Here is an 11838-nt window from a genome sequence, read left to right as displayed (position 1 = left end):
TGTAGAGGACATTTGTTTGTTAGCAATAAACAATCTGTTATGTCTGTCAATCAACATCCTGAGATTTACATAACAATCTGTTATGTAGAAATCAGGATATTTTCCTGGAAATGTTACTGTCCTGATAGTTCCACCTGGCTCAAGATTCCCTCAGAATTTATTGTCCCGTTGACTGTAAATAAACCCATACCTGATTGTCATGTTGGAGTATGGAGGACACGTCTAATATAGATATTCTGTCATCTTGAGAAACAGATGACACACAAAATCAGCATACTTGTATATCGATGTTCATATAGAATATTTAAATTTGATCAAATCAAATCTAAATTTGCGAGTTTTCATCGGGGACAAAGGGAAAAATCTTTCAAGTCCGATACTTGAAGTGGGTTACACATGAAATGAGAAATTCCCATATGATAAGAAAGTCAATTAAATTTGCTCTTAAAGTAAGTTTTTATGACATAAATTCTAAAGAATTTCAGGTCCAGAAAAGTTATAGCACTTGTCTATTGTCAACAATAGGTACAAAAATGTAATCAGGAATGGACAGTTTTATTACGACACATAAGCGTACTGTGCAAGCCCTCAGATATGTATTGTAATGCATCGTAGCAATTCAGTAATACCAAAACTGGTGACAAATAAAAACAACTTGTGCTACATCCAACAAAGCAATACTATATCATAATGAGAAAAATTTTGGAAGCAAACAGATCCATGAAATCATTTTTTGTAGTCAAGTGTGTAGAAGGGGTAATCAATATAAATCAAATTCTGGGGCACAATTACATGATACGAAGCCTTTCATCAATATTCACCAACATATCAGTCATTGTGGTGACTAAATTCCAATCATTCTTTTGTAACACAGAAGGTGAGTGGCAAGAAAAGCAAGGGTGAACTGTGATCTGTACTGTGTGGGTCATGTTCCTCATGCCATGAAATCTTCAGACATGGTCAAAATGTTTGTTGAGGATCGTATCCTATCAGAACCTATCAGAAAGAATTGACTTTTAGCAGGGCAAGTTGGCCCCCACACAGGTCACAGCTCAATTGTCCATGTTTTGTCCTTCTCTCTTACCTAACAACAATATTGGGTGTTGCCTGCAAAGTAATAAACCACATGTAGTTGAAATTTAGGTGGATATTCAAAAGACATCATATAATTTTGCCCGAAATATGGTCACGCCTCATCCCTAAAGACCTCCATATTCCAAACACTTTATTTGTAACATCAATAATCTTGTATCATGACAGATTCTTTCTGTACAATGTCTTTACAATATATCTCGAGTTACTTCTACTATAGTTTATACAGGAAGTTCAATACAATTTTGAATTAACTACTTGTCTAAGGTTTTAAGTTCTGTGGTATAATGAGAGCAATTTCCAGTATATCCCAAGTCATGGTTTTTAGAATACAGGGTTTGTAATACAAGTAGACAACATTACAGCACAAACACAACAACAATACAATATCTTACAAGTACTAGATGTGACGTAAACAATCGATTTTGTGCCTATTAATCCTTGTTCAACATTCATCTGTATCAAACTACAGCTAACAGCAAGCTACTGTACCTTAGCAGTACTTGTTGAACGCCTTTCTAGAGAAGCAAGTATATTTTTGAGCCAGCTTTCTCATTCTCTAAGCTAAACATCTACAATTACAATTACATACCACAATTTCTGCATTCTAAACATTTTCTGTTTAGGTATTGGCTTCAAGCAGTGGTGTTGCATTAGTATTTTCTTAGAATTAGATATGCCTGACGAAACAAAAAGTGAAAATGTTGGATAACCATAAAATCACATCTACAAAACTCAATTTGAAATCAACAAAACCAAATGCAGTTGGATGTTTGCCAGGTCTATGGAATTACTGAAGCCATTTTAGCTTACTGAAGCTTAAAAAAAAATAAGTGACTTATTTTTCATCACATCATCCTTGTGAAATGAACATTAAATGTACAAAAGTGAAAATCCTTACCAACACTTCAGTTGTACATTGACCAAAGAGCAAGACAGATGGCCAAATAAATAGTTCTGAAGATAGAAATTCAAAATTTATCTTAAACTGATTAAAACAATTCTAAACATAGTAAGGACAATATACAAGGATGTGTAATGGTCATAGCACTACGTCTTGAGTACATTTTACATTTACCTACATGTATCTGAAACTAATCTATCATGCTAATTTTCAGCAAGAAATAATCCTGTCTGGATGGAAAGATCAACAGTTCTGCATAAGCACATATATGTGTATTTCAATGGAACATAATGGACAATCTGTCCATTTGTTCCTTGCAGGACAAAAAGTACATGTAACGTGATGATGCTACAATCCATAAAACTGATGGCAGATCATATTGGTAAATATGCTATATATTGCTAGCAAATGTGTCCTTGGGCAGTATGACATCTGCGTATGAGGAAGTAATTATCGTAAATCCTCCATCTCCCCTGAGATAGTTCTCTTGATCCTCAGTAGCATTGTTGTCAGCCATTGGTCCAGCCGAGAAATAGAGTCATAGTCCTTAACCTGCAAGAGGTGCACATATGTACAGTGAGTATGCTATTTGTTTCTCTTGAAAGTGCTCAACAAATGTACTGCATACATGTCACACACATCATGTATATTCATAGCCTTTCAAATGTAATAAAGTGACAAGTCAGAATAGTACTGGAGTTGCCCACTTAAATGTTTGTAAGATTCACAATGATAATAAGATACAAGCTGTACTCACAGCATCTGTGTACATGTCTGCATTCTGCTCCTCCAGAGCTGTCATCAAAGTCTACAAGAACAAGAGGAAGAGAGAGTTTAAAATCACAACTTAACAGTTTTTACTACATTATGTTAATAAATGCTGAAGATATGTAAATAAAGACATATTATTTGGGACAAAATTACTGTCCTACCTTTAGAAGTTTACATTCCCGAGTATCTGAGAAAGCTGCAAACATCTCTTCATACTTCTGTACAGCTTGCTGTAAAAACAGACAACAAAAACATGTTCCTTCAGAGTAATAAAACCTGAAAAATCTGCAGTAGTCAAACAATGCCTGAGAACTACTTGCATTAACATGTTCTTGAATACCTTATGAAACCGACATACTCAACCAATGAATATCAATAATATCAATGTTATCACCTAACTACAATAAAGTACATACCTGAGCATTAAGCAGGTCAACACACAAGTGACATAGAGCTGCCTTGAAGAAGTACTCCTTAGCACTGTACTTGAGAAGGCTGTTGTCCATGGCTGTCACTGCAACCTTTGAAGAAAGGGGAATACTCATTATGTGCAATAAGAACTAGCTTGTATCTTGAATTCTTGTTTCAAAATCTGTCTACACACTGGATGTTTTGCTGTATCTTCTTAAGAGTCCTGAATCAGGAAACAGTTGAACTGCATACATACTGACAAAAAGGAAAGAAATATTTACAGGTGTACTACAATGACAAAGTGAAGCTTGGTCTTGGTCTAGTACAATGAGGATATAACACATTAGAGATCACTCTAGATCTTACCATGTACCAAATCTCACAATGTAACATACCTGTTCATAGATCTCTATGGCTTTGGGATATTGCTCAAGCTGGGCTGCATACTGAGCCACCTTCAACAAACACTTGTTCGCAGAGCTAAAACACAAGAACATTTACAGGATTGTCATTGTCTGCCTTTCTCTTTCTATCATTGTAACAATGGCAGCATATTTGTACTTTAGGCACAATACTCAGGTCTCTGGCCTAATACTTAATTCTGATTAATAGTATCCTCCTCCTTTTTAACATATGCTACGCCTTCACTGTGCATTGTGTGGATCACAACGCACTAGCACTTTATATATACTAGTACTAGTACCTAGACCAGGGCAAAATCAAAACAGTAGTGCAGTATCAATATTCAGTGGGAGTGACTTCAATAAACACAACAAATCAAGGAGCTCCTAGAACAAACAAAGATAAAAGCACTGTATTTAAGACTAAAGTTAACATATACATAGTCATTAGGAAGAGGAGTTACATGCAGTCTGAGTGTTTATTCTTTGTTAGTTGGTAACATCGAGTTCATGGTTGAACAGTCGGTTGGTAACATTGTGTTCAGAGTGTTATCCTTGCTTTCTCATTACTTGTCATGTGCAATGAAACTTCCACATCTTAGCTAACTACTGAAATGTACTTCATGTAAGTGATGATCATAATCAAAATAAATCGAGGAGAAAACTGCATGAGATCTGGATTAGTGACTCTATGACATCTGTTCACAAAGTGGTCATGAATAAAATATTTTCTGGTATGACAATACCAGACACTCTAGTGGTTTAAAAGTTATAGCCTTCATTACAGATTAAATATTGATGAGAAATGGAAGGGTTGCTGACGAAAACATTTTCATTACCTTCGTCTTCGGAAGCCATTGAACAGCAGGGGAAACAACACAGTAAACAGTTCTACTCACTACAGAACACCAGTAGCAAGAACAGATGACACAAACAGCCATGTATGAAATGTGATGTTATGGCATGGACAGAGGTAACAGAAACAGATGTGTTTTCAGTTATTAATGACCACTTTGGTGCTATATACAGTTTACTTTATGCAAACTTCCAAGTTCTTGTCAGGAAATCCTCGAAAGATAGTAGGAGGGAAAATGGAAAAACAAAGAAAGGGAAATGTCATGTTCCATCGACAGTGCTGCACTATAAAAAATTAAACCAGAACTTGGATGATGCAACATTTCACCAGGAATAAATACCTGGCATATACTTACCTGTAATGTTATAACTTATGAGATTATCTTTTACCTGCATTAGAGTTTTGAGTCAGAATGGATCACAAAAAGTATTCACCTATGGTGCTGTCCTTATTTTAATCCTCTTTAGTTACCATCAAAGATACATGAGAGATGTGCCTTCTATGTGCCATGCTGCCTAACTACGAAATTTGAATACACTATTGTTTAGGAAATTCTATATGAATGACATCTGCAGCCAAGTGAACCATGCTTTAATTTAAATTTGCAAGTTGTCAGTTGGTTTATGATAAAAATGCTTATGTAAAAAGTGTTATGTTAAAGGACAAATTATCTGTGGCCCACCTTGATGATTCTTCTCCCTTATAGTAGTCGGCCGCCTGTTCATAGTTGGAGATTGCCTGGAATAAAGAAGAAAAACTGATTGTTTGGCATCTTTTTAATTTCTTGTAAGTATTTGAATCCCTACCAGCATCATTCGCAAGTGTCCACCAAGGACATTATATAGAACGTCCTTGCTCACAATCAAGCAAATTCAAGATACAAGAAATTAACCTGATGATTGTTACAGCTACAAAGCATACTAGTACTTGATACTTCAACATTGTGAATGAAAAATTTCTCATTGCAAATTTAAGTATGGTACGGTATGACGACTGTTTCCTGTACTAAGAGTCTGAGACTAGAAAATCGATTTGAAGGGATTAGATTAGAGCACCATGAAATGTCCTTCAATCACTGCTGATTACAACTACCAATGTCATTAGCATTTTATAGGTATGTTAGAATTGCTTTATGTTTGAGACACAAAGTATGATGAACTGTACATTACAACAGATACTAAACAAATAAAGCCATTAAATCAATGGATTCTGTCTGCTATATGATCACAGTGTACAGATCATTCTAAAAGTGTTACAACTTCATTAGCAATTAAATCAATGCCACAAACCTTGTCAATATCCACAATCTCTGTCTCATAAATCTCAGCTATGGATATGTGGTGCTTGGCAGCAATAGTGAATCGACCCTGGACATAAAAATAGTAATGAAGTGACATTTAGAAGTTACCAAAAGCTCCTAATGTTGTTATTCATCCACAAAAATTCTCAAAATGTAAACAACAGTGCATGTGGCTATAAAAAGACCACCAATGTTAGCCTAGAAGTTTAGGGAACAGAAGTATCATTTTCACCAATCTGGTACAAAAACACTTTACTCACCATGTCAGTAAATATTTCCACAGCTCTGGAAATGCAGTTGACAGCCTCTATAATATGAAATGAAGGGAATGACAGTGAGGTTAACAATAAAAACCAAGGTACACACCCCATTATGGTTGGTTATATATAATTCAACTTCAGTTGAAAGCCAGTCTACCAAACACGTGTAAGAGACATGTAAGACTTAAAATTCTCCATACCTTGAGGATCTGCCTTTTTGAAGCAGTTCCCTGCATCCACAAAACATGTGGCTGCCTCGTGCTTGCTGTTCAGTTGGGTCTGAAGTTTGGCTGCCTCGCAAAAGGCATTGCCAGCAGCTGACATTGAAAGAAAATATCATTGTTGATTAGTGAGTGCATTGATAGGCTGGAGTTACATTCATGCATGACAAAAACAGATATTCCACATCATATTATATGTAACGTTACATTGTACCGACAATGAATGGCTATTTGTTCCTTGACATAACTTAATATCATCATTATTTTCTACCCTGTGCAACCAATCCCTACTTGGTAGACTTTGCATAAGTAATTAATTTTGCTGTCAAAGGACAATACTTGCTGTATGCCATCAAATCAATTTACTAGAGTATGGAGGACTGTACATGATTGTACAGCATCATGTCATTTAGAGGTAAACAAAGCAGACATAATTCTCTGCTACCTAACCTCGCATGCCAAAGGATCTTAGACTGATTATATATAGGATATAACCAGTCAGATGACCTCTGTATTCATTAAATCGTGACATTTTAAATGAATTTAGATGAATCTTTCATGACTGATTGAGGGAGAAGGCTTCGTTGTCATGAACCTCACCGCTCCATTTCTTGGCCATTTTGAACATGTTGGCAGCCCGCACGTACATGTCAGCTGCGTCCTCCAGCTTGGAAGAGCCACTATACAAAACAAAGAACGCACATTAGCAGAATCTAAACCTCCGAAGCCTAGCTGTTAAAATGAAGCCAAATACACAACAGAAGGCAATGATCACGCCCACTATGCACCAAAGCAAGGATCGATCCCAACTCACCCTCCAAACAGGGAGCCGAAAAATCCCTGGGACGACTTCACTTTCTTCTCGGCCTGGATCATCAGCTGTTGGGCTTCTTCTTCTTTTGCTGCCATTTTATTCGTCCCAAGGGTTTACCAATACGTTTAGAAGTGTGAGATTTGACAGAAAGTTGAGTGGGAGATAGAGAATCTCTGATTTCTGCAGTGATATTCTCAGTGCGCACACGTCAGGTCGTCCGCCATGAAAGTTCAGCTAATCACCTGACCTGAGGACATGACGTCATGTCCTGACCAGCATGCACCGGGGTATTTATATTAGCAGACGACAAAACAGCGGTCACTAGCTCCTAATGGTTGTATCACTCCACAGGCGCGCAAGGATTAACAGTACAGCCTCGGATTCTTGTACGAAACATCAAGTTGGTCCATGTATATGGAAAGCCACACTTCAAACTCTTGACACCGGCCTGTGCGGCATCCAAAAAGACAAACTTGAAAATGAAGAAAAGCCTTTGGGAAACCATTTGCATGGATCGTAAAGTGGCCTCAAGATAGATCGTTGACGAACATTACATTCAATAAGTCTATCTACTAGATATTCTAGATTTCGTTTGCTTCCTGGCTATATTTGTTGTAACGTTAAAGTTGTACGTGTGAGTTTCGCCATGGTATCAAGTGTTGATTATGCCATGCATTTACTTCACCCAATCACTCCATAGATTTTGAGTACAGTTACATCTTTAAAGAACATATTTTTCAGCAGTATAGACACTATGTATGTGATTTGCGATAGTAATGCAGTTGGATAAATGTCGTAACGGCTAGACTGTGGTGTATAACGTTAGTAACGATCCTTGCAATGGTGGACTGAGCTCGCGATTAGCAGTTGAATAACATGAAAATAAGGCTGAAAAGCTTCACTTTGGCTTCCTTTTAACAACAAAGTGGACATCGATGTGTTTAATGCTCTTCAATACACTGGACAAGAATATGTAGTATGTTTACTAACGTTATCATCAATGTTGTTGTTGTTGTTGTCCTTGTTCAACGTCTATTTCTCCGCTAGACATGGTCTCTCGGTGCTTTTTCTGCTGGGTGCTCTTAGATTTGTTGACCTCGCTGGTGCTTGTACTCTGGTACTTTGCATATGCGTGTTTGGGATGTTTTAGACCTGCTCGGCAAACCTTCTCGTGCCTTCTATGTATTTGGCGAACGCCAAATACATCCTCTTGTTTGCTTCGTTTGTCAGGTCGCTTCGCATTCCTGCTAGGGATACAACATCCATTGTTCTTTCTTGTTGAGGGATTTCGTAGTCTTCATATATGTTGTCAATTTCTTTCATTAGATGTTGTCTGGTGCTCTCGTACTTTGGGCATTCATACATGTAATGGTCTATATTTTCCCTTGTACCGCATGTGCTACAGTTTGGTGTCTCCGTGGGATCAATCCAGTTTTTGTAGGCGTTTAGTTCCGTGTGACCACTCACGAGTTGGTTTATGGAGATCTGAGTCGTTCTTGACCCCCATGTGCTGCATTTCTTCTTCAGACTCGTGCTGGCTTTCTGCATGTGACTGTTAGTTGTTTGGTTTTCTCCATCGCCATCAACCATATGTACAAATGTTTGTCATGTTCTAGAACAAAATATTGGGTTTAGTGAATCACCAGGGTCATTGACATTGTCGTAATGACAATGACCTACATTGTCGTTCTATAGTAACGGGATACACACATGTTTACACCTTTTCCATGACTGTATTACGATGCCACTCCATTGACTTAATCCTTTCTTGTCGTCCTCGGTACCAGGGTCAGGTGAAGATCATCAACACTGTCAGGTGTTTCAAAAGCTATAGAGACTACTGATATGGACGAATCATCAACCAGCCTTCCCAAACGGAAGAAAAAGAGACGAAAATCCGTGGCCCAACCAGATCCTAATTGGGGCCCATCAAAATCGAAACACTCATCTCATACTGCAGACCTTGCACCAAGCTCGGAAGCCATCTCTCGGCCTGGTGCTGCTAAACGGTTCCTCGGTAGCCAAATGGATACACGTGTCAGCGTGCATTCCCAAGACCACGCCAATCGGCTACATGTACAGGAAGTCGTCACGAAAGAAGATAGTAAGACCACGGGGGTATCGGCCAAGAGTGCCGCCAAGAAGGTGAACAAGGTGAAGGAAGAACTGCTTAAGAATGCGAGCCCTCTCCGCAGAGCTGTGTACGACATGGTGGACTCGAACTTCTTCGGCGGGATGATCCTTGTAGTGATCCTTCTCAACACCACTATGCTTGTGGTGCAGACCTTTGAAGAGATAGAAGTTGGCGCAGGTTGGTGATACATGTATTGTCATATTGTTACTTTATGTCAGCTGTTTTAAAGATTATGCACGCTAGCATATTCTAGCATAGCATGTAGAATACGTACATTTTGTATCTGGTTAACCAACAATTTGTACATGCAGGGTCCTTTTTGATGGTGCTGGACCAGCTGTTCAGCGGTATCTACATGATAGAGTGCGTCATGAAGTTATACGCCTTTCGAGGGTCGTACTTCAAAGAAGGCTGGAATGACTTAGGTTAGTAAAATAAAAGGATTTATGTCGATACAACACGTAATCATCGTTTCATTTTAGCACAATGCACTCTTGACGTGATGTCTGTGAAGAATTGATAGTTTACATACTCATATAAATTCTAGCCATCTCGGGCTAGACCAGCATAACAGCAACTCTCAATGACTTGTTACTGATTCTTCTTTTATCTTAATTCCCTCCAACAGATTTCATCATAGTGATGTTCAACCTGATTGACGTCATCATGGATCTGTACACAGGTGGTGCACCATCCAGTGCCACATCAGGTACAGAGTCAGCGGAAATCTTCCGTCTTTTCCGCATCTTCCGAGCGCTCAGGGCACTGAGAGCTATCAGGTACATTTCAACCTCGACAAAATCAGCATTAGATTTGCACTGGAATTACTATAACTGAATCCAAGGGTTCAATCTCTACAAATCATAAACAATTGTTCTACAATGAATTAATATATTTCATGTAACTGTGTTTAAGTTGGACAATTTAATTTGTCTTTAGATTTCTGGGCAACCTGCAAGTGATCATGACAACATGTTTACAGTCCATCCAGTCCATGGGCGCCATCTTCCTCCTCATGTCCCTCTTCTTGTGTATCCTTTCAAAGTTTCCACAGTGCCATAAAGTAAACTAATAAATGTTAAGGTCAGATAAATTCGGAGGGCTTAACATTTTCCTTGACCCGTACGTGCTAGCTTATAAATATAGTGAAAGACTAACGACGCTATATCTATATTCTATTTATCTATTTATTGGTTTGGCTGTTCAGCACGCACAGCCAGGGCTACCCAACAAGCCTGTGGCTATTACAAAGGGCTAGCCCTGCTGACGAAAATAGACACAATACAAATGGAATTGGACAATGACAGGACACTTATCGATAACAATATTCTAACTACAAAAAAAGTACAAAAAGAATCTATCTTCCAGACATAATTATAACTTGCTGATCTAGCAATTGTTTTATGTGCCGACTTGCATACTGTTAACTTGACCCAAATCCAGACATGTTTGCAGTGATTGGACGGGGACTGTACGCGGGCATTTACCGTGAGAATGGTCGGTTCGACAACTTGGCAATTGCCATGTTCACGCTATTCCAGCTGCTGACGTTGGACGATTGGTACTACATTTACAGTGATGCAGTCAGCAACGACCCAGGTTTGGAGAGTACACATATTGTTCGATATCAGCAACATGCTGCGACAACGTGTTGAATCATGGACTGATTTCGCTATTGTAAGCGTTTCAGTAAACCGTGAATGATGTACAACTTCACCGTATAATATATGTATGCACTATGGCAACCAACATCAGCATTGGTGCCTGGAATGCCCTCTGTAAACTGCGCATGCCTTGGTGCCATCTAAATAAAATAAATCTAGAAAGGCAACATATTAACAATTTCCCCAAAATGCAAATAATAAAATGAACTCCATCTTTTAATCACCAAGTTCAGCACCAAGGACATCGCCCACGGACGCACCACGACTACTTTACGGCAGTGACCTAGCGCCCTACTAAGGCTCGGGGCGGCAGGCGGGCGCCCTTCGAATCTCATACGGGCTGCTGGCCTGCGTGATTGTGTGCCATAGAATGCTTTCCTTTACATTTGATGGATAAAAAGGCATTGAGTGCCTTTGCAATATCGACGTTAATGCATTTTTCACATTGCAGGGCAATGGCACATCTTTCTCTACCTGTTCCTCTACATCATCATGGAGTACTTCATCTTCCTCAAGTAGGTACATCATAGATTCTTTTTCTCCTTTCTGAAACTTAAAAGATAGAAGGTTGTTAAAACGGGCTTTTCTAGGGGGAACATAGCGATGCAGAGCTTTAGGCTATCTGTTTCTGAGTATTGTATCATGTATTGTAAAACTGTTTCTAATGTTTGTTTTTAGCTTATTTGTTGCTGTGCTAGTGGACAACTTTCAGCTGACCCTTAAGGATCATGCAGAGGCGAGGAAGCACAAGAAGAAACATAAGGTAAGGGGTACAGAATACCCTTACAACCAATAGTTGTAGTCAGTTGGCAAGATCAAGCTATTATTGAATCTGATTAGAAATAAGTTTAAAATGACCCCAAGAATTACATCTATGTTATGTTGTCCTAATTACATATGATTTTTTTTCTCTGCTGCTCACTGGTCCACTTCACTTTCAGCGTGCTGCTGATGATGACGACTCTGATGACGACTGGTATGATGACTACGAGTCATCAAGTTATGGTAGG

At 38.6% G+C, this 11838-nt stretch overlaps 2 protein-coding genes across 3 annotated transcripts in view; one reads left to right on the top strand and one right to left on the bottom strand.

The window, feature by feature from the left end:
• Window positions 1-1164: 1164 nt before the first annotated feature.
• On the bottom strand, window positions 1165-7289 carry LOC118414529 (alpha-soluble NSF attachment protein-like). The gene is made up of 11 exons (XM_035818614.1): window positions 7031-7289; window positions 6817-6896; window positions 6196-6312; window positions 5996-6042; window positions 5725-5802; window positions 5118-5173; window positions 3574-3658; window positions 3184-3288; window positions 2929-2997; window positions 2754-2804; window positions 1165-2548 (listed from the first exon to the last, which is right to left on the bottom strand). The coding sequence occupies exons 1-11, from the start codon at window positions 7123-7125 to the stop codon at window positions 2447-2449; spliced, it is 885 nt and encodes a 294-aa protein (XP_035674507.1). The 5' UTR covers window positions 7126-7289; the 3' UTR covers window positions 1165-2446.
• Window positions 7290-7314: 25 nt separating this feature from the next.
• LOC118414513 (cation channel sperm-associated protein 1-like) overlaps window positions 7315-11838 on the top strand; it is a 5716-nt gene continuing 1192 nt past the window's right edge. Inside the window, exons 1-9 of one of the 2 annotated variants that reach the window (XM_035818597.1) lie at window positions 7315-7416; window positions 8818-9341; window positions 9476-9589; window positions 9793-9943; window positions 10104-10195; window positions 10608-10763; window positions 11280-11343; window positions 11507-11591; window positions 11770-11833. In XM_035818597.1, coding sequence (XP_035674490.1) covers window positions 8876-9341; window positions 9476-9589; window positions 9793-9943; window positions 10104-10195; window positions 10608-10763; window positions 11280-11343; window positions 11507-11591; window positions 11770-11833 — 1192 coding nt within the window. In that variant the 5' untranslated portion in view covers window positions 7315-7416; window positions 8818-8875. Of the gene's footprint in view, window positions 7431-8817; window positions 9342-9475; window positions 9590-9792; window positions 9944-10103; window positions 10196-10607; window positions 10764-11279; window positions 11344-11506; window positions 11592-11769; window positions 11834-11838 lie in introns of both variants that reach the window. The other variant, XM_035818604.1, reaches the window with a different exon arrangement.

Source organism: Branchiostoma floridae, chromosome 1 (assembly GCF_000003815.2).
Source record: "Branchiostoma floridae strain S238N-H82 chromosome 1, Bfl_VNyyK, whole genome shotgun sequence".
In the NCBI taxonomy this organism is placed as follows: Eukaryota; Metazoa; Chordata; class Leptocardii; order Amphioxiformes; family Branchiostomatidae; genus Branchiostoma; species Branchiostoma floridae.
The sequence above is the reverse complement of the archived record's forward strand: the minus strand, read 5'-3'. Positions and strand labels throughout refer to the sequence as shown.

What these genes read in the sequence shown, in the direction of transcription:
- LOC118414529 (XM_035818614.1), bottom strand. Translation starts at nt 7,125, where the DNA reads ATGGCAGCAAAAGAAGAAGAAGCCCAACAGCTGATGATCCAGGCCGAG. An exon ending in AGATTGTGGATATTGACAAG is followed by an intron (nt 5,174 to 5,724) that starts GTTTGTGGCATT and finishes TCTTTATTCCAG; the next exon opens with GCAATCTCCAACTATGAACA. An exon ending in GGGAATGTAAACTTCTAAAG is followed by an intron (nt 2,805 to 2,928) that starts GTAGGACAGTAA and finishes TTGTTCTTGTAG; the next exon opens with ACTTTGATGACAGCTCTGGA.